This window comes from Lontra canadensis, unplaced genomic scaffold (genome assembly GCF_010015895.1).
Source record: "Lontra canadensis isolate GAN:19392208 unplaced genomic scaffold, GSC_riverotter_1.0 scaffold230, whole genome shotgun sequence".
NCBI classification, from domain to species: domain Eukaryota; kingdom Metazoa; phylum Chordata; class Mammalia; order Carnivora; family Mustelidae; genus Lontra; species Lontra canadensis.
This window is the reverse complement of record NW_022631224.1, coordinates 397,144-419,113: the sequence shown is the minus strand read 5'-3', so window position 1 is coordinate 419,113 and position 21,970 is coordinate 397,144. Positions and strand designations below refer to the sequence as shown.

Genomic DNA, 21,970 nt, shown 5'->3' with positions numbered 1-21,970 from the left:
GAAGATCTGCCAACACACTTCAAAAGAAAATCTGCCCTCAAATTACGGGAGTCCCTAGTTCCTCCCCCATTCCACCGGTGTCGCCCTCCCCCTCCTGTCCTCTCAGCCTCGGCCCCTCTCCTCTCAGATCTCCCCTCCAGGAACTCTTGCCTTTGCCCTCAGGGCCTTCCCCACTCTTGGAGAAGCTCCCAGCCCTTCCAGGCTCCCCACAGCCCTGGGCCTCCTGGACTCCGCAGCCGCCCTGCCACCCGCACTGCCGGGTCCCAGGTTGAGGCTGGATTGTAGCGCCTGGGCAGGCTTGCCTTCCCCTGGGGGCGGCTGAGTCGGGAGTGACAGGAGCGCAGGCGGGTGGCCAGGAAGTGGCTCAGGCTGTCTGGTCGGCAGAGACAGCAGACCCGCTGCATCCGAGCTGAGCGTTTGGATGAGGGTTTGGATGAGCAGGAGAAGCGCCAAAGGCCTGGAGCTTCCTGAAGGCGCCCCTGGCGGTGTGGGCTCTGCGAGCCAGCTGGCCCTTGGGGGCTGCCTCCATGTTTCCCAGCAGGTGGGCTTCCTGGGAGGATCCTGGTGCCCTCTGTGGTTGGGGTGGAGACTGGGAGAGTGCAGGGGGACCCAGCTTGGGGTCCTCACTAGAAGCCATTCTCTCACCAGGCTCCCAGGACCCTGCCTGACTTTGCGCTTACTCCTTGCTGCTGTATCTCCTGCTGATGCTGTCACTGCTGGGAAGACTCTGATTTCCCTGAGGGCTCCCTCTCTTGTCCTAGACCCGCCATGACCTATTTCTGGAGCCTTCTAAAAGTACCAGGCCATCCAGAGACCCAGGGTCAAAGAATAAAAGCATCTCTCTCTTACTCCAGGCAGGCCCCCATCCCTGAGTTCATGGTCATGTACTTGCAGGTGCCTGGGGAGCCCGTGGACTGAGAGCAGGGAGGAGGGGATTCTGCACCCCATCTCAGAAGGAACGGGGCCCACATGTGCCTTTTGCTGAGCCATGTCCCACGGTGGGTCACTCCAGCTGTAGACCTCTTTAGGAGCAAGCAGCTCCAGCCCCCTGAGCTCCAAGGGAGTTGGGAGGCAACCAGGAAGTGTGGCTGCTGGGAAGGAATGGGGCCGGGGACCAGGCGTCACGGAGCCTGCAGCCTGGGGAGACAGGAACAGCGCAGCACGTGTCGGACGGAAGCTTCAGATGAAATCTCTTGGAAAACAGGATGCCACCGTCCTAACATGGGCACCGTGATGCTCCAGCCCCAGGGGGCAAACATGTTTTCCAGGGGAGGAAAAGCTGCCGGAACCTGTTCTCTGTGTGGGGATCTCTGCATGTGGGGGGCATCCTAGGAAGGAGGAGAAGCAAGCTTTAAGCTTGAAACAGCTTTGGTCCTGGGGGACAGCATCAATTCCCATGTCAGCAGTCTTCCACCACAGTGTCCATCAGCACGCCCAAACCCTTTCTCTACAAACTGTAGAGACCGAGGCAATGAGCAGGTCAGAGACGGCTTCCTATGACACGGAGAAGCAAAGCTAGATAGACATGGGTCACAGACCTTTTGTCCCCACTGGGGGGACATTCTGATTTATAATCTATTCTCCTCTCTCCCAAAGCCTGAGGGTCCCCCTGTTCCGCCCCCAAGCCTCTGACTCTTCTCTGATCTCACTGGAATAGGGCTGTTACTCATTAAGAAGCTCTCTGATTTACTCCTACCCCAACCCTTCCACCTGACCGCCCCCAGCCCAGCCCTTTGCCCGCCTTGACCAGCTCCTCCCCACCCTCGCTTGGCCTGACCCTCACTCTCACTCTTCTCCCCACCCCACCCATCCATGTCCCTCCCTGACTCACCTCCAAGTCCCATTGACACAAACAAAAAATTTCAGCACAACCCACTCCGACCAGTTTGGCTTAGGTGTGCAGCCTGCCATGGGGACAGAGATGAGTTGTAACCAGATGCCTGGACACACACAGACTGTGAACGTCGGCTGTCGCGCTCACGGGAACAGCCCCAAGTGTGGACACGGCAGGTGCACAGAGACACGAAGGGAACAAAGTTGGCGGGATACAGCGTCCTGTAGTTTGTTTCCCAGCTCTCCTCCCTGAGGGCCCCTGGAGGGCAGGGACTGCATGTGAGGTGTCCCTGTCCCCTCCCTGGAGCTTGCTGCAAAGGGGTGCCCACTGAGTGTCTGTGGGTAAACTGAGGCAGGCAGGCACGGTGTTGCCGCCCAGATGGGTACACACGCTCAAGAAGCCGCCTGGGCTTGAATCACTCCCACTGGTCGGGCCCAGAATTTGGGTGGGAGGAGGGTGGGTTGTGAAGCACGAGGGGAATGGGGTTTCAGTAAGGAAGAAAGAACAGAACCCAGGAAATCAGGCACTGGTCTAGAAGGTTTCCCCCAGCCAGGATTTTCTTCCAGCCTCAGCCCTGGAATCTGCCTTCCCCGAGGCCTCGTCCCAGATGAGGCAAGGGCAGGCCTAAGTGTGAGGACCTGTTCCCCCAAGAGCACGACTCTCGTGAGATGCACCAGGGCACAGGGCGAAGAGCGACTTGGGGATCGCTGGGTGAGGGGGGCCAGACTCCTACCTCAAGCCAAGGCCAGGAGCAGCTGCCTGGCCTGACTGCCCTGGGGACATCCTGGCCTTGGCAAGTCCCACCTCCCCTCAGTGCTCCATATGGCCAGAGCAGAGGTGAGTGACGGAGGCGCTCGCAGACTTGCTGGCCAGTGGCACTGTGGAGGGGTGGGGGTATCCTGAGAACGGGAAGGCAGGGGTGGCGGGGGATACAGGAGCGGGATGCCCACCCTGTGACCTCACTGCTCTCCCACACCCATGCCTCAGTTTCTCCTCCGGTTTCCTGGACCAGGAGGGGTGAATCCGTGGGAAGGAAAGGAGCTCCTCTGAAACCATGCGATAGGATCCAAGGTGTGATAATTATAATTATAACACAGGATGCTCCCCCCTCCCATCCCCCCTGGCCCTGCTCCACCCCTGCCGCAGCGGATCTCAAAGCGGCATCGGGGTGAGGCTCTTCCTCGGGCACAGGCAGAGACCTGCGTCCTAAGGAGGGGAGGGGGTTTGCCAAGGTGGAGGCGGAGAGAAACTGGGGAGTTTGGGCATCTGGCCTGGCCCCCGAGGCCACCCCTGACCTGCTGGAAATAGCCCTCGAAGAAGAGGTCACCAGTATGGCCACTGCAGGGAGCTGGATCTGGACCGGAGTGGGGGTCACCGTCCAGAGGCGGGGGTGCGAGTCTGGGTGACGGCCCGAGTTCAGGAGAGTCGGGATCTCCCCTTCACTGACCCTCCTGGACCACCTTTTCCATGCTGACATCCCTCCACTCACCGACTCATGCCTCCGACAAAAATGTGTTCAGTGCCCACTAAGTGCTGCGGACTGACCTAGCAGGGGTGACAGAGATGAGGTCATCCAACAAGCCTGATGTTCCACCAGCTCACAGACCCCGGCTCTGGTCCCGTCCCTAAAGCTTCACATATTTGCCGAGTCCCTGGCACGCAGCAGGCTCCAATCCATGCTTCGTGAACCAAAGCTTACATTTAGTAAAGGAGATAAGATGTGCACAAATTATGGGGACACAAGCTATAATAAAGGGACTAGCAGAGACTGGGGAAGAATAGAGGGAGAAAGATTCATTTTGGGCGGGAGGAGCTGAGGAAGCTTCGTGGATGATGTGGCACTTGAGGTCCGCTTGGAAAGATGAATTTGATTTTGGCAGAGTTGGGGGCGTGGGCTGTGGGGTATGGGAGACCCTTACACGAGATGACCTTCCCTTATTGCTCTGGAGTCCTCCTTCCCACCTCTGGCCAGGCAAAAGGGTCCTGCTCCCAAACTTAACCTGTATTTTCTTTTCTCATGTTTCACTCTGTATTTACCTGGTTTTCTTAACCCCAGTCTGCCCATGAGCTTGTCCCTCTCCTTCACCCAGTTTTCAGGGGGCTCAGAGCTGGTTCCCTTCCCCTGGCTATCCCAGACTGGCCAGGAGGGGTTTGTGTGACTTGGTGGTGGCATCTGATGCTCGAGGTCTTACGAGTGTGAGTACATATATTTACAAGGATACAAGGACAGTATTTGAAATGAAGATTACCCTCACAAAGTCCAGACGTGCTCTCATTACATGACCATGGAATAAAAGGGTAAAATGAACCATGGAGAGTTACGCTGATGCGCTTTTGGGACTCCTGGCCAGGTGACGGGGAGGTGCTGAAGCTGAGAGAGTCCCGCTAGGGAGGCCAGGAGGCAGGGGCTAATTTCTCCGTCAGTCCTTTGGCTTCTGCTATAGAATGTGGGATCAAGGGCATCACCTAAGCTCCTTCTCCGGGATCTTTGAACTAGATCCCTGTCTCAGGGATAGAGCTGTCCAAGAAAACCGTGTTACTGTCGAAGCTGTATGTCCTCCGGCAAGCCTGGTCCCCTCTCTGGCCCTCTTTCCTCATCTGGAGAATGAGGTCTATGGGGCCAGTGCTGTACTTCTCAGTTCCGGTCTTCGATTCTCAGCATCAAGGCTGAACCCCTCCAGGAGATTGGGGAACTTGGCAAGGTCCTGGGGAGGCAGCAAAGCTGGCCGGGGTGTGGGATGCTTGGGTTCCTTTCCACCCACAAGGGCCTTGCCCCGGTTCCTCCTGGCCTAGTGCCTCCGTCTTTGAGCCACCCTGGGCCGCCTTCTACCCCTCCCAGCCCTCCACCCCCCGCCCCGCACCTTGCCTCTCCCTTCTCAGCCTCTTCTATGCTGCCAGGTAAAGCCTGGAGCTGATGATGGGATCCCCCCTCCCTCCCCACCAGGTCCTTCCCTCCTTCCCTCCCTCACTGGCGCCCATTAGCTAGCCCAGGCCGTGGGGGCGGTGGCTGCTGAGCCTCTGTGCCAGGCCCAACCCCCGGAGACGCACCTGTTCTGACCTGTTGAGCAGGTTCCCAGGTTTCTGCCATCGTTGTTGGCCACGGCGTGGGAAGCAGCTCTAGGGGAGCTCCGAGCTCCCGACCACGGCCTTTGGGGGGTAGCTCTAGCTGGGTGGGCACAGCAGGGCTGGACCCCAGAGGGACAGGAAGGTGTGTTCAGGCCTGAAGACGCTGTGATCTGCTGTCTCCCGGTCGGTGCCCTCTCCAGCCCTAGAGCCGGCTCCCAGGGAGAACGCGGTGGGACTTCAGAAACACTGGGCAGCTCCACCTCCTGAACGATGCCCCTGTCCCTGGGAGCCGAGACGTGGGGGCCCGAGGCCCTGCTGCTGCTGCTGCTGCTGGCATCATTTACAGGTAGGACTTGCCTAAGCCATCAGGACCCTGGCTTCCGAGGCCAAGCCAGTACACACTTACACACGCACACGCATACACGCGCGTACACGTAAACATTCTCTTTCCTCTGACTCTGGACTGTCGAACTGATCTGCCTCTCCCCGCCACCACTTGCCAGTAGGGCCCCCCGCAGAGCCAGGGTCGCTCTTCCCCTTCATGCCCTCTTTCAGCCCCAGGCCATGTCGCTGTGTCTGGAGTCCCCGATCACCTCTGCCACAGCCTCGCCTAAGAAACAAGACATGGTGGCCCCGGGCAGGTGGGTGGGGTGGGGGGAGCAGGTAGGGACCCTCTCACCCCAGGGCTTCCTGGAGGCTCCTTCGCCTGCCCCCCAGGCTCCAAAACTGCTGACTGCTGCTGGGCTGACTCAGGGCTGAGCCGGTTTAGAATCATCAGAGGTAGGAAGCCTGATGCCCAGAGAGTAGACAGGGCGTTCCTGTTTCCTTCTCCCCTCTCCCTGATGTCCGAGAGTTCCGAGACCGGAGCACCTGCTGGGAGACAGCTGGGGAGCTGGAAGCTCCTCCACTCCGGCCCCTGTCTCTCCCTGGGCACACTGTTAACTGTCTGGGTGGTCAGGTGGGCGTGATACTTGAAGGGGGGTCTAGGGTAGGGAACCTTCTAGACGGGGTGTGGCCTCCTTTTGTTTATTCCCTGTCCCCTTATTTCCTTGACTAGATGCCTTCTGTTACTCTTGCCTGATGCGTATGAGTTACCGGAATTTATAATCTTCAGAGAGGAGGAGAGAGAGAGAGATTGTGTGTGTCTATGCCCGCGTGTGCACAGTGAGACCACAGTGGGATTCCCTAGGCTGCTTCCAGGGTAATGAGTAAATGAGGAATCTTTGTCCTCGGAAGACAGAGCCCTGTCCGGATGGCCTCAGGCTCAGCTGCAAGGGAATCTCATTGTTGAGCAGTGCGCTGCAGTGATTCCCGTCTCTGTCCCCCGCTGAAGCTGGGGGGAGAATGAGGCACAGATGTGCGGGTGGGTGGGTGGGTGGGTGCCACACTTCCTCTGATCTTAAAATGGGAGCGACAGGTCGTTGGCCAGCCTCCAATCACAGGATACTGAGCTCCAACCCCTGCCTCCCAGCCCGTCTCAATTCCCATTTTCCAGACGACCCTCCTCACCTGCTCAGGCCCAGAGGGTGGGGTCCGGTCCCTGGGGCCAGGGGAATGGGCAGCCACTCTCCTGTGGGATCTACCCGCCCCTGAATGATGGCGTCATGGGGTCTCACGACATGGAAGGGGCTGGACAGGCCCCCACTAGAACTGCCTCGTTTTGCAGACGGGAAAACTACCTAAGAGAAAAAGGTAGGCAAATGACGTCTTAAGATTGCTATATGTTAGGGGCACCTGGGTGGCTCAATCAGTTCAGCGTCAGACTCTTGATTTCAGCTTAGGTCATGATTTCAGGGCCCTGAGATCGAGGCCCGTGTTGGGCTCTGCACTGGGCTCACACGGGGCATGGAGTCTGCTTAAGATTTTCTCTCTCCCCCTCCCTCTCTCCCTCCCCCACCCACTGCTCACACACTCTCTTGCTCGCTCTCCCTCAAAAAAAAAAAAAAAGAAAGAAAGAAAAGAAAAAGATGACCAGTGTTAGAAGTACGACCAAGGTGAGTGTCTTGGTCTCCCAGCCCCTTGCCCATTAAAGGCTTGTATGTCTGAGTGACTGCTGGGTGCAGCTGGGGTGCTAGCTGCTGGAGACAGAGTAGGGACCAGATGTGGTCCCCGCTTTTGTTCTCCAGGACACAAAGCTGTTCTTGCTGAGAAGCCCAGGGGAGGGGAAAGGAGGCGTCCTGTAGTCAGGGCATCACCCTGATCTTGCTCGCTGCCTGATGGGCGGGGGCTATGGCTATGGGGACACCCTGGCCCCAGGCTTATCCTGGGGACCCGGTGCCCAGCCAGCCACCACTCCACTGGGGCTGCTAGGACGTGTGCAGGGCTGGAGGGTACTCTGAAGCCTGGAGCTCAGTTCCCAGCCTGGTGACCCCCTCCACCACCACCCCATCCTGGCTCCTCTCTGTGTAGCCCCCCGGGGAAGCAGGACTGGTTTTGTTTCTGAAAAAGCCTTGGACGGGAGGTCAGGAGTCTTGCATTCTGGCCCCATTTCTGCTATGAATTTGCTAGGTGACCTTGGGCAGCTGAGAGTGTGGACTTCAGCAGACCGGGAGGTAGGACCTGATGATCTCCATGGACCTTCCAGCTCTGCAGGCCTATGGCTTTGTGACTGTCCAGCCCCTGACTGGGGCAGGGGGCGGGGGCGGTCGGTGCTGGGTGCTGGAGGAAGTGGTCAGTCCAGCCGCATGACAGCAGGGGAAAGGTCCTGGCCCATCTCTTGGGTGGGGGGTACCAAGGGGGCCTATACCCTGGACACTGCCTTTTGCCCCTGCTCCTGCCCGGCTGCAAATCAGTGCCCACCCTCCCCAACTCCCGGCCATTAGAGCTCTGAGCCTCAGGGCCCTGCCCCACCCCTGACAGGGAGGCACCTGACACCACAGCTCTTTGTCTCTCCTTAATGGGATGAGTTTCCGGGTGAGGTCCCTTCCCTTCTCCCTTCCCCATCTCCTGCCCCAGGGCCCAGGGGCCCAAATCTACAGGCCCAAATCTATAGGCTCCCCTCCACTAGATGCCTGTTCCTAGCTCTTTTTCTGGGCCCAACTGGGTCCTGTAGGACCAGAGGGTGAGGGCTTCCCTGAATTCTGTGGCCTGCCCTCCGAGGATTAGGATCACTTTTCTACCCGAGGTTAGTTTCCTAGAAAGGGAGGGGCCCCATCCTTGCTTTTCTACTCCTGTTTACAGAGGGGGGCAGGCCGAGGGAGGCAGGCCGAGTCAGGCAGGAGGTACCCAAACCTAGGGAAGCCAGCAGGGGAGGCCAGCTTTCCCACCCAAGGTGGCAGAGACTCGGAGAATCCCACGGAAGCCCTGTGGCCCCAGTGACCTTGGTCCCACCCTAGTGTTTCCTGGGGGCTGGGCTAAGGGGTCCCCAGCTCCAGAGATGGCAGAGGAGTTTGCCCCCAGCCCATGGTCCCAGCTTCTAGACCACAGCGTCGGGGCCCTGGAGCGCTGCAGGCTGAGGAGCACGGCCACCGTGGGGAGCAGGCCTTGTGAGGGGAGGAGGCCCGGACTTTCTGGCCCCCACAGCTTCCCCTGGGACTGACCAAAGCCTAGCCGAGCGAAGGGCTGGGAGTGGAGTGTGGAGCTGAGTCAGGAGGGAAGGGAGGAGAGGAGCTGGGTCTGACACTGAATCTCAGGCAAAGGTTGAAGGTCAAGTTTAGAACTGGGGGCCTGTGAAGGAGGCGGACTGGATCCATCTTCCACGGGACTGGGAGCCTCTGGTCTCAGGAGCTTTTCCCCAAGTTCGCTGGACACCCCCTCCCTGCTTGCCTTTAAGACTGGTTGAGTCCCGAGAGCTGGGTTGAGGGATGATGTGGGGTGAGGCAGAGCTAGCCCCCACTTTGGGGGGGTGGCAGGATTCCGGGGTGGGGGATGGCTAGGATCTCAGGAGTTTGAGAGATGCTGAATTCTGGGTCTCCCACCCACAGTGTGGCTGTTGTGGTGACTCAGCCGGGCTCAGACTCTGGCTCCGGGGGGGTTTAGGGGACTTATCGGCGCTGGGAGCTGTGTCTGGGCCAGAGCCGGGCTGCCTCAAGGCCTGTCCTCCCGCATTGTTCTCGCCTCCCCCCTGGGATCGGTGTGGCCCCCCTCCCCAGACACTAATCTGTGGGTGGGCACTTTGCCCGGGTTGGGAAGCTCTCACTAAGCTGGGGGGCTTAGGACAATGGGGGCTAAGTGAGGGACTGAGATGAGGCGGAGGGAGAATCTCTTAGTTTTCTGAGTTCCTTAGCGCTCAGCCAAGGCCAAGGTTGTGGGGGGAAGGGGGGAAGAAAATGGGCTCCCAGGTTGTTGACGCCACCTGTCCCAAATGGGGGCTTCAGGGCTCCTCCCGGTTCCTCTGTCTCACCCCAGACTCTCCCACAGATTCCTGCTCTGTCTGGTAGAGGCCGCTGCTGTGGGGTGAGGGGCAGCAAGTGTTAACAAAGGAGAATGAGCCCCTGGACAGCTTGGACCCCTCCCCTTAGCCCTAGGCACGATCCCCCCCTTCCCACCAAACCCACACCAGACAGCCCTTACCCCAGGCCTGGAGCTAGAGCTGGTTTTTCTGGTGGTGGCAGGAGCAGCGGCAGCAGAGGCCTGACAGATTCCCAGGGAGAGAGAGGCCTCCTGGGGGGCCCCCCCCCCAGGGGCTGGTGGGGGGGCACTTGAGGAGAGGGGGGAGTGGTGAGAAAGGTGGGAGTCCTTCTAGTAGGAACCTGAGGAGCAAGGGTAGGGTGAGCTTTTGTTTTGCTCTGCTGGGGAGTCCTGGATGGCAATTTCCCATCACCTGGAGGGACAGTGACCTCATCTCTGGGTACCTACCTCCACCTGAGATGAATCTGCCCTCAAGTCTGGGGTGAGGTGGGGAGGGGTGCCTGGCAACACTCCAGCTGAGACGCAGAGGTGAAGGCACAGAGCCACACGCCCCTGACGGAGGGCAGCTAGGACAGACAGACATGCAGAGCCAGGAGAACCCGACATCAAAATATTTCCTCAGTGTTCAGAGCCCCGTGGGCCGGGGACGCGCGCCGTGCACGCGGGCATGTGAGACGCTCGTGCACAGAGTCGTGTCTGCGCATACGTTCGCCCACACTCGCCACTCCACGGCTCCCCTCTCCCCACGCAGACAAGCACCTCCACTTCCCTAAGGATGAGCTGTGAGCACACACGAGTGTGAAACACTCTCCAGTTCGCGGAAGGAGCCGGCCTCCCCGGTGAGCCCCGCACTGAGACCTGCCAGGCCCTCTCCTGAAGATGCCATACACGTGGGGGCTCCCAATGACTCCCTCCCCCATCCTCACACACCCTCCTCCGGGACCCCTGCATGTCCCCACCCCATCTGCACCAGCCGGGATACTGATGGAGAAAGCCCCCCCCCCCGAAGGAGACCTCTTTTCCCAAAGACGCTGCCATCTGTGGCTGCCTGCCTCAGTGTCCCCTCCGGAGATCGGAGGCGGGGCCTCACCCAGAGAGGGAGGTTGGGACCCAGGCCTGGTATAGGGGAGCCGGCCGCCAGCCCAGGCCAGGAATGGAGGGCTTGTCTGGGAGCGGGCGGGGTACACAGAGGGCAGGGCCACAAAGAGGCCCGTGGGGGCCCGGCCAGGGGTGGGGGAGGCTGAGGGCAGGGATCCCGTCTGGCCAGTTGGGCCTGTTCCTTCCCTTGCGCAAGGTGGTGGCTGGTGGCGGCTGCGGCTAGGCACCGTGCGGCAGCCTCTGAATCACCACAGCTCCTGACCAGCGTCCCGGGGCTCCCGGGAGGAGGGGTGGGGACGGTCAGAGTGGGGAGTGACCAGCCAGCACAGCCCACCAGCCTCAGCAAACGATCTGCAGTAGAAGGGTCCGTGGGCTTGGCCCGGCCCGGCAACCACATGCCCGCAGGGTGACCTCACCAGGCAGGCGGTGTGTCTCCTTTGCTCTGGTGACATCATCATGCTGACGCCGGGCGGGCACTGGGTGGGGGAGAAAAGGAGGAGGCAGTCCTGGCCTGCCCTGGCCTGGAAGTCTGGGCTTCTGGGTCCAGTTAGCCAAGGCAGGGATCCTAGAGCCCAAGCTCCCTCTTCTTCCTTTGTAGCCGGAGCACACGTGCGTGTACGTGTGTGCGAGTATGTGTGTGTGTGTGTGTGTGTGTGTGTGCGCGCACGTGAACTGGAGGAGAGTGTGCTCCTGCTGAACAGTGGATTAGGACAGTCGGGGACTGTGGGAGAGGTCCTGAAGGGACTCCCCTGTTTGCCTACTACCTCATCCTGCAGGGCTCCCGCTTATTACTGGGGAGCGGGGATCCTGGACTCACAGGGAGGGACAGGGAGGATTACGACTCAGGCATTTATGCCTCTCATGCCCTAAAGAAGGTATGTGTCGGGGAAAACCTGGCTGATCAGTTGTGGAGAGGGGCAGATGGTTGGCAAGGGTAGGGATAGGGATGGAAATATGCCATCTGACATCGTCCCAGAAATAGTCTTTACGGAGGTTAGAGCGGCCCAGTGGACCAGGGCTTGGGATCCCTGCGCCCACAGACAGCAGCATCTGAAGCGGAGCTTGTGCGGGGGGTGAGCCCCTATCTCAAGCCCACCTCCGGCCCTTCCTTGGCAGCCTGGCTCACCCCAGTGCCAGGAGGAGGTGTCTGGAAGGGGTGCGGGTAGTTAGCTGGACTCCCCAGGCTGGGCTGGGTGGGACCAAGACCAGCTTAGGCAGGTCAGGGCCCTGGTATCTGGCCCTGCAGGTCTGTCCCGTCCTGTTCGGGTCCTCCCAACGGCATCCTCCCTCCGCCCCTGCTGGCAGGGCCATGGGACCCCCTTCCCCTGGCCCGGGCTCTGAGTCCCTGGAACCCTCTGGTCCACTCCCGTGGGGCTTCACCTTCTCCCTGGAGAACTGCCCCCCACCGCCCACCTGGCTTCTTTCTCCTTTTGTGCGGTCCTTTAGCCGCAGACCCAGGTAGCCAGCCTATCCAGCCCACACCCCTGGTTGCGGTGCCGACCCCTTCCCTGTCTGCCCAGCCCAGCTGAAGACTCATTCCTCTTCCTTCTACCTTTTCCTTCTTCTGCCTCTCTCTCTTTCTCTCTCATTCATTCATTCAGACAATAAAATGAATCGAGCACCCATTAAGTACCACCAAGCGCTAAATCGGAAACCAGGTTTCCCTCCGTGAGGTCTCGGGGAGCTCTGTCCAATGGGACAGGCAGACAAGAAAAGAGCGAACGCCATCCTGGGGATGCAGGACTCTGGTGAGGCGAGAGCAGGGTGCCAGGGCAGAACAGGGGAGGGCACCTCGCCCTGCCCGAGGTGGGGATGGGGGTGGGGGAGGGAGGACTCTTGGAGGAAGTGATGTCTAAGCGGAGTCCTAAAGGATGAGTAGTCCCAGCCTGGAGGAGCGGAGCTCCCAGACAGAGAGGGAGGAGGGCCTTCCAGGAGGGGCCCAGTGTGCGCGAGGCGTGTGCAGTACTGGCCAGAGGCAGGGGCTGGGGTTGCGGGATGTCCGTTCCAAGGCAAGGAGCTCTCGCCATCCCAGGCCGAGCCCCTACTCTGCCCCTACACTGTGCTTCCCACGCTTTATTCCACAGCTCCCCGTGGATTTCTCCCTGACCCCAAGCTGCCCCAGGCCCTGCCTCCCTCCTGAGTCACTCAGCCTAGAAACCAAACTTGTCTTTGTCTTTTGTCTTTCATCTCTCCTTCTGGTCAGTGATCAAATCCTGCCCAGTCTCCCAGGGGCGCCCCCCACGCTGCCCCCCGTCCCACAGCACGAACGTTCCTAGTGTCTCTTGTCTCCAGAGTCCCTGCTTTCCCGTCGGAGGGCACGTCACCCCTGGCCCCTCACTGCGCTGATTCCCCGGTCCTCCTCTGCCTGGTGTGGAAGGCCTGACCTCGTGTCCCACTCCTGCTCAACACACACCCTCTGCCTGAGGTGTGTCCTTCCCTCTCTGCTTCCTGAACCAGCCAGCCTCTCCGGCCCTCAGGTCTGCCCACCTCGGCCCCGCACCCGGAATCCCTTTCCAGGTCTCTCCCCATTCTGGTCCTCCCCGACTCCTGCATGAGGCCCTCCCACAGGACTCAGGTCCCCAGTGACTGTCCCATCCCACAGCTAGGCTGCAACACACCACTGGGCACTAGACCCGAGTCTGTCCCACCTTTCCGTATTTGTCCCCAGATCTATTTCTTCTTTCTGAACAGATCTCAGGTTACATGAGGGCAAGGAAGGGATCCTTCTTTGAAAATGAGGGGACATGATAGCGACGCCAGGGTGCCTCGTGGATGCACACTTCCTCGCTGGTCCCTGCCTCGGTCCTCTGCTCCTGGCCCTGGTCCTGACCCCGTCGCCATGTGTTTGCCCTGACCTCGTCTCTCTGGGTCTTTGACCTGGGGCCTCTCTGTTCTTCTGTGACTTGCTCATTCCTGTCTCTGAGCCTTGGTTCGTGCCATTCCTCCCACAGAGAATACCTTCTTCTCTCTGGGAATCCAGGTCTCTCATCTTCAAGCCATGAAAAGAATGTTCTGAAAGGCTTCTTGGGCTGGACCCTTCCCACACTGCATGCCCCGTCGTAGAGGCCAGCTGTTTTTGACCCCTGCTGCTTTAGACCCCTGCCTTGGCTCCTGGCCACACCTCCTGACAACATTCATTTCCCTGCCCCAGCCCCCCCCTTGGTAGGTGGAACCTTCTGTGAAAGTTTGTCCCTGGCTTCCCCTGTCTTTTCTGAGTAAAATCCATTTCTGGGACAGGACCATGAGCTCCCCGAGGGTAGAAGCTGGGTAACTCTCTTTCAGCTAGAGCCTCCCACCTCACGATTCCCCGGGACACAATCCTGGGCTGGAAGAGGGTGTGACTCTTGCAGCCAGGGACCTGATAGCCTTAGGCAAGCACTTCCTGTCTCTGGGTCTCAGTTTCCTCATCTGTTAAATGGTGATAATGACGCCCACCTCTTGGGCAGGTTTTGTGGATGTAATGAGGTAATGGACAGAAGGTGCTTGGCAAGCACAAAGTGAGTTCTGGTGGCCTTCTCTGTCATCATGCATAAGTGTGCCCCCACCCTCACCCCCCCACCCCCACCCCGGTTCCTGCGACACCCCTAATCTTGGCCGCTCCTGTCCGCCCCCTGCAGGCTGGTGCCGGCCCGGCGAGCTGGAGACCTCGGACCTGGTGACCGTGGTGCTGGGCCAGGACGCCAAGCTGCCCTGCTTCTACCGAGGGGACCCCGGCGAGCAGGTGGGGCAGGTGGCCTGGGCTCGGGTGGACGCGGGCGAGGGCCCCCGGGAGCTAGCGCTGCTGCATATCCAATACGGGCTGCACGTGAGCGCGGCCTACGAGGGCCGCGTGGAACAGCCACCGCCCCCACGGAGCCCCCTGGACGGCTCCGTGCTCCTGCGCAACGCGGTGCAGGCCGACGAGGGCGAATACGAGTGCCGCGTCAGCACCTTCCCCGCGGGCAGCTTCCAGGCGCGGCTGCGGCTCCGCGTGCTGGGTAAGTGGGGGCGCCGCGTGCGGTTGGGGGGGTGCCGCGGATGCAGTTGCCCCAGGTCCGCGCAGCGCGCGCCTTCGAAGGCAGGAGCCCGGGGACGCAGAGATGGGGTCTGCAGAATTGCATGGGGCGGAGGGAGAGCAAGACTAAGAGGGGGAGGGCCCTGCAGGGGTGAGGAGGCCTCATCCAGTCAGTTCTCCCACCCAATCTAGAAATTCTCTCCAAGTGACCTCAACAGCTTGCTACCTACAGCTCTGTCAGCCTTGGGGAAGAATCCATTTATTAGAACATTCTTCCTTCTGTTGACCTGCACACCCCCCCCACACACACACCTTGGTCACTCTGGCCTTCAGAAGCAACGTGGCCCAGGCTCATTCTGCCTTCTGCACCCCAGCCTTTCAGAGGTCTTTCCTCTCCCCAGCTCACCTCCCATCTCCTCTTCCGGAAGCTACACTTGCTAGTTTCTGTGACAGTTCCACCAAAACCACTCATTTACAGCCTCTCTTGCCATCCTGGGTTCCATGGTTTTAAAACATGGGGCTGATGGGAGCCTGGGTGGCTCAGAGGGTTAAGTGTCTGCTTAGGCTCAGGTCACTATCCCAGGGTCCTGGGATCAAGTCCCGCATTGGGCTCCGTGCTCACTAGGGGAGCCTGCTTCTCCCTCTGCTTGTGCTCTCTTTCTCCTAAATAACAACAACGACAACAAAAATCAAAAAACGTGGGGCTGAGATAGGGACACGCAGACTCAGCTTTGACTAGCGTGGCTGACACTTTTCTCGTTCTGGACCTTGTGTGAATGTGGCTGGGTTGGAGATCACAATCACTTTTAAACCCCTGCTCTGCAGTGTGGGCACTTGTCGTCCACAGATGCCCCAGACCTGTGGTCTAGTTAAGTCTTTTCCATTCTGAGCTTGAGCTGGACATGTTAGGAAGATAAAAAATAAAGACCTTTAGTTTTCTCTTATCCACGTGGAACTTAGTAACACTAGCCCAGGGGGTGAAAATGCCAAGTGTGAATCTTGGCTTCCTCCCCTTATAGCTGATGATCTGGGACAAATGATTTCACCTGCCCAAGCTTCAGTTTCCTCTCTTGTAACTCAGGGGTAATCCCTATTTTGCCGGTCTGTTGACAGGATTAAATGAAATAACATTTATAAAGTGTTCAGCACAATACCCGGCACATAATGAGTGCTTTGGAGGTGGTGGTTGTGATTATTAGGGTACAGATGTTGTCTGATTGGCTTTTTGTTTACTTCATTCGTTTATTAAAAAATGATCCATGCTCATGATAAAAAAAAATCAAATAATAGAGAAAGGTACAAAGTCAGCTGAAATTCTACCATTCATCTGGTGTCTATGTTGGTGAAATAAGAGAAGAAAAAGGGCCAGAAAATGTTTGCCTGTGCAAGACACAGCTGGGACGGGGCAGGGCCTCCTGGTGGGTGTGCTGACCGTGATCCCTGCCTCCCACCACCCGCAGTGCCTCCCCTGCCCTCTCTGAACCCTGGTCCCGCGCTAGAAGAGGGCCAGGGTCTGACGCTAGCAGCCTCCTGCACAGCAGAGGGCAGCCCAGCCCCCAGCGTGACCTGGGACACGGAGGTCAAGGGCACCGCATCCAGCCGCTCGTTCAAGCACTCCCGCTCAGCTGCTGTCACGTCAGAGTTCCACCTGGTGCCCAGCCGCAGCATGAATGGGCAGCCGCTCACCTGCGTGGTGTCCCACCCCGGCCTGCTCCAGGACCAGAGGATCACCCACATCCTCCATGTGGCCTGTGAGTACACGGATCTTGGGAAGAGAGACCCTGAGCCACCGCAGCCTAAGGCCTCCTTGTGTGGCTGAGAGAGCATTGGTGCAAAGGGAGATAAGGCCGTCCCGGAGGACCTTGATGGATCACTCAGACCGCTCTGAGCTTCTGACCTTATTTACAAGGGAGATTGCCCTGCTCCGCAGGGTTGTGGGGAGAATTGGGTAGAAACACGGGATTGAAAACCCGTTTTGAAATACGTGCAGACAGGCTTGCCGAGGGCTGCCGGCCACACCACGTGGCCCTCGTGCTCGTTGGACAAGCCCTCCTTCCACTACCTACCAGCTGTTACTCAGTCTTGTTTGTCTGCCTTGTCCCCAGCAGTGGCAGGAGTGTCATTATACGGACTTGACGGGGCTCTGATCAGAATCAGAAGCCGCGAAGGCCAAGGCCCTCACACACAGAGAGCTTTGGATGGTCCTCAGGGAGCGGCAGAAAGGGGTTTCCGGGCATTCGAGTCTCAGCCTCTTCGGGCAGAGGACTCTTTTCTGTTCGTACTAACTCCGCATGTGGCCCGAAGTAGGTCCTCAGCAAATGTTCGTTAAAGAGATATGTGAATGAGCGGGATCATTGAGCCTTTGGAAAATCAGGGAGCGTGTATGCAACACCTGTTCTGTGACTCGCCCACCGCGGGCAACCACAGGGATCCAGAAAAAGTGTGAATCTTTTCCGGGGGACTTGGAGGCTCGTTGCCCAGATGAATCAATATGGACACGGAGCTCGGAGAGGGGAAGGGGCCGTGCTGCAAGGACCCAGCCAGGATGGGCAGGCCAGGTTTGGCCCCTTCGAGGAACAGCTTGATGGTCTGATCAAAAGCCTCATTCCCCTGCTTTCTCCTCCCACCTCCCATGCCAGTCCTCGCTGAGGCCTCTGTGCGGGGCCTTGAAGACCAAAAGCTGTGGCAGGTTGGCAAAGAAGGAGCTGCCCTCAAGTGCCTGAGCGAAGGGCACCCCCCACCCTCGTACAACTGGACACGGTAAGGGCCTAGCCCTGCGGGACAGTCCCTGCCTTACTGGGCCGCCATGTGCTCCTTATGGGCTGGGCTATCTATCCTGAACCCCAAATTAATGGAGCCCCATGCCCAGACCTGTGCAAGATTACCTGTGGTCACAAGGACATTACCATTGACTCCTACCAGGGAGTCTACCATACGTGGTCACTGGGAGGGAATAAGACAGTAAATCCTTGGGATTTTTTTCCCCCTAACTTTAGAATTATGACATACAATACACTATCTTAAATATTAGCATTTTGTGTATTTAGGTGAGTGCCTAAAGTGGGCGAGACAAAAAGCTAGAGCTGGCCGTGACTGCTCTTAAACCGACACCATGACCCCCTAGAATGGCCGGCGCCTCCGCAGGATTGGATCGGAGCCGTCCAGGGGCTTGGGGAGGGGTCAGGCGCCCCCGTGGGAGCCCTCAACGGGTGCGCTCTTGTACGCCGAGCCATGCACGTGACCTCGTGCCTCGGGCTCCGCTCCAGTGTCCTGACGTTAGGGACGCCGGGTGCTGGGTCGTGCGGTCACATTTTCCAAGTACGACTGAGCCCAGATAGGAAAGGGGTGTCCTGTCGTGTGGCCCTCAGACCACGTCGGCCTGGTGCCCGGCGCCGGATGACTTGAGGCCTGTGGGAGCCTGTGGGATGGCTCGCGTGTGGATCTTCCCCGGGTGTGTGTGGGGGGTGCCCGGGTCAGGCTGGGCGGCGGGGAGAAGGGGCCTCTGCCTGGACCTGCCCAGGGGAGGGAGGGGCACCGTGGGAACAGCCAGCGGCTCTGGGTGACGTCATGGGGGAGGGAGGTGGAGAGCTGCCCAGGCACGTTGGGTGGTGGCAGCCTCCGCCCGCCCCAGCTTCCCTGTCCTCCAGGTTGGACGGGCCCCTGCCCAGCGGGGTCCGAGCGGAAGGGGACACGCTGGGCTTTCCTCCCCTGACCACGGAGCACAGTGGCATCTACGTCTGCCACGTCAGCAATGAGCTCTCCTCCAGGGACTCTCAGGTCACTGTGGATGTTCTTGGTGAGCACCCAGGGCAGACACGGCGGGGGGGCGGGTAGGGGTGCTGGGCCAAGGGCCCAGAGGGCCACTAGCAAGTGAGACAGAGAGGGTGGACTGTGGGAGTGCTGATGGGGGGGGCGGGACTGCGGGACTACTTTGCAGAGGGTCAGGCTGAGCCGGTGGTTTGAGAGTGTTCGGCGAGGACCAGGCTGCAGGGTTTGTGAGGGCTGCGGGTGTGTCAGGGATCTGAGCATCCTCCTTAGACAGAGGCCTGTTCCTGGCAGACCCTCAGGACACCCCCGGGAAGCAGGTGGACCTGGTGTCGGCCTCTGTGGTGGTGGTGGGTGTGATCGCCGCCCTCCTGTTCTGCCTTCTGGTCGTCGTGGTGGTGCTCATGTCTCGGTACCATCGGCGCAAGGCTCAGCAGATGACCCAGAAGTAGTGAGTACTGCCTGTCCCCGGCGGGTAGAGCTAAGCTGGGAGCAAAGACCAGGTGAGAGGGAGGTGGGGGCCAGGCCAGGGGAGAGAGGGGAGACTCGGAGCTTGTGGTCGGGAGGTGGGCCAAGGGCTTCGGGAAGTGGGAAGGGTTTGGACCACAGCTGGAGAGGGAGAACCGCACTGCTGAGTGAGGGTCCAGTCCAGACGCCCGGGTATCACCGAGTACGTACACTCCAACGCACGCGTGCACACACACACACACACACACACCCTGTCACCTGCAGCCACTCACTCACACGTGGGGACAGCACAGCACCCGCCCTCTCCAGCGCCATCTCACATAGGCTTGGCCACAGCTGGGCCCACATTGGGAGCCCAGGACCAGCCTCAGCAGCTAAGGGGAGCCTGTCTTTCCCAGTGAGGAGGAGTTGACCCTGACCAGGGAGAACTCCATCCGGAGGCTGCATTCCCATCACGCGGACCCCAGGAGCCAGGTGTGTGCCGGGGTTGGGTGCATCCCCCGGGGCTGGGGGTCCCTCTGCGCACTAAGAGCACAGCCCTCCACCAGCTCCGGCCCCTGACTCGCAGCGGGGCCTGGCGTGGGGGAGCTGGGGGCGCGATTGCCCCGGGCCTGGGGGCTGTGCTGAGAGCCACCATCCACAGCGGCTCCCGGTGAGGCTGAGTGGTTGGCGGCGGATGCCCGCGTCAGGGAGTGTGGACAGGTCGGGTTGGGGGAAGAGGTGGTGAGGGAGGACTGCGATTCCTGTTCTGACTCCTCCCCCATGTCCGGGACCCACAGCCGGAGGAGAGTGTAGGGCTGAGAGCCGAGGGCCACCCTGATAGTCTCAAGGACAACAGTAGCTGCTCTGTGATGGTGAGGCCCCCGGCCCCACCGGCGTCCCCACTGCTCTCCTCAGGCCCCTCTCCTGCTCCCGGAGGTGGCGGTGGCGGGCCAGCGGCCCCGCCCCAGTCCCTGTGTCTCTGCCCCCGCACGTCTGCCGTGCCTGTGTTCTCCCGCCGTCCTTCCCCGTGCCGGACACTTGCTCCCAGGCCCCAGCTCCGAGCCCCGGAGCCTTCGCCTCACCTCTGACCCTTTGGCTCCCTCCCTGCCCCCACCCCCCATCCCATCTGGTGGCCCTGCCCGGGTTCCTGACGCGCCCTCCGCCCTCGGTGTCCAGAGTGAAGAGCCAGAGGGCCGCAGTTACTCCACACTGACCACGGTGAGGGAGATCGAAACACAGACAGAACTGCTGTCTCCGGGCTCTGCGCGGGCCGAGGAGGAGGAAGACCGGGATGAAGGCATCAAACACGCCATGAACCATTTCGTTCAAGAGAATGGGACCCTGCGGGCCAAACCCACGGGCAATGGCATCTACATCAATGGGCGGGGGCATCTGGTCTGACCCAGGCCTGCCTCCCTCCCCTGAACCCGGCTCCTTCTGCTGACCTGGGGAATCTCTACTCATCATGGGGGCCTCCCTACACACTTTGTTTCTTGAGGAAGCTGCTCCCCGTCCCACTGACTGCTCGACATTTTCCTCCAACCCTTCTGTTCGGCGAGGGTGGGGCTCTGCCGGTTGAGTCCTCCCCACCCTCCCGTGTGTGCACGTGTGCACACATGATTGTGTGGGTGTTCACAGACCGTGTGCGTGTGTGTGTGTGTGTAGTGTGTGTGTGTTACAGGCCAAGTGAACTAAGATGGGCTTGGCTTGTGTATGGCGTGGCTGTGTCCCCTCTACCTGGAAGCCGAGGTTATCCCCTCAGACCCCAGAGCAGTATTAATGACGCAGAGGTTGGAGGGGAGAGGCGGAGACTGTGGGTCAGACCCAGGTGTGCAGGCAGAGCTGGAACTGGATTCTGGCCTCCTGAGCTGGGGAGCCGGGCTCCCACCACTGGGGAGCCCAGGGGCAAATGTTGAAGTGGCCAGCCCAGGAGACAGCTGGGGACTAGCACTCTTACTGGAGAAGCCCTTGGCCCTCCGGTGTTCTCTGGTGGCCTCTGGTGGCGTCTGGGCCTGCTGCATGTGCATATTTTCTATACCTAAGCCTGCTGGGGGAGTTTCTTCAAGGAATACTGCTCCGAATACTTTAATAAGAGAAAACACATCTTTAAAAACAAAAACAAAAAAACTTTTGATTTATCTGGATGTTTGTTATTACTTGGTTGGCTTAGCTCGAGGCCAGCCTCCATGGGAAGTCAGCAAACCTGGACCTTGCTCAGACCCTGGCAAGGGGTCCATGCCTGGGCTTCGGAAAGGTGCTCCTTCGAAAGCACTTGAATTGAGGCAGCCTCTTGGGCGGGAGCCTGGTGCTGTGGAGTCTTGAGTCGGGGCGTGAGCCCCTGGGTCCCTGGCAGCAGGAGGACAGGGTAGGGTCCTGGGCCCTTCCCCCAGCCGCCTCTCTCCTCCTCACTGCATCTACAGTGGTCTGTGGTCCCTCGGGGTGGGGGTGGGGAGGTTGTGGAGACTGGGGGACAAGGGCTCCTGGTTTGGTTGTGGTGTCAGGGAGATAGGGTAGTGATTACAGCCTGAGGGAGGGGGGAGTTAGGGTGGTGTGAAGGAGTTGCTGGGGACAAGAATGTCTCCTTTCCCCCAGGAGCCTCGGGATCACTCCCCTGGGGCTCTTCCCACGGTTTCTGCTGGTCTGGACTGGGGTTGGACACTGTGGATTGTCACCTGGCCCACCTGAATATGCTCAGCCAGAACACCCAGGTTTTGTGCCCAAACCCTGCTTGGCCTGAAATCCTCTGGATTTCTGGACCAACAGAGAGACGCCATCCCCTGCTCCCCAGCCAGCCCAGGAATTTGAATGCGGAGCCCAAAGATCTGGGGTCTTAGTCTGTACATTTTGTGTAAATATGTGCATATTTGTACATAAAATGATACTCTGTTTTTAAATAAACAGATAAAAGCTGTTGTGTCTGGTTCGTCTCTCACCTCTGGGCTATGTGAGCCCTGAACCACTCAGCACCCTTCAGCACCAGCCTTCCCGTGGCCCCACGTAGGGGAGGGGCTGGGACGCTAGTGGCTGGGAGGCAAAGGGGAAAGAGATGCCTTGGGCCACCTCTGAGAGTTCCCGGGTAGGTGGATAGAGTGAAAAGCCCCTTCCCGCACAGCCAGCGCCCCCGTGGGTTGGTGCTGTCACTCCTGGGTCTCATTGGAGTCTCCCCAAAACAAGCCTTGGAGGCGGGCAGGAGAGTCCATTCTTTACAGACAAAGAGGCTGACACTTAAGTGAGTTCCACAGAAAGAGCTGGAAGGATTAAGGTTACCCAGTTTACCCTCTTCGTGGTCACACGTGTGGACACTGAGGCTCAGCAAGGTAACGTGTCTTGGCTGAGGTCACGGGCCCATCTCGGGCTGAGCCTGGCATCCTCCCTCCCCTTGCAGGGCACTGGGCCACCTGGCTCTTGGGCCA

The 21,970-nt window shown here is 59.6% G+C and overlaps 1 protein-coding gene across 2 annotated transcripts; it reads left to right on the top strand.

The window, feature by feature from the left end:
- The first annotated feature begins 4,669 nt into the window (after positions 1 to 4,669).
- Positions 4,670 to 20,155, top strand: NECTIN4 (nectin cell adhesion molecule 4). 2 transcript variants are annotated; one of them, XM_032849522.1, is made up of 9 exons: positions 4,670 to 5,246; positions 13,966 to 14,325; positions 15,803 to 16,093; positions 16,982 to 17,102; positions 17,990 to 18,138; positions 18,402 to 18,558; positions 18,974 to 19,049; positions 19,355 to 19,429; positions 19,734 to 20,155. In XM_032849522.1, exons 1-9 carry the CDS (start codon positions 5,171 to 5,173, stop codon positions 19,956 to 19,958), a joined length of 1,530 nt encoding a protein of 509 aa, XP_032705413.1. In that variant the 5' UTR covers positions 4,670 to 5,170; the 3' UTR covers positions 19,959 to 20,155. The 2 variants fall into 2 exon arrangements, with proteins under 2 accessions (XP_032705413.1, XP_032705414.1); XM_032849523.1 differs by lacking the exon at positions 19,355 to 19,429.
- Positions 20,156 to 21,970: the final 1,815 nt, after the last annotated feature.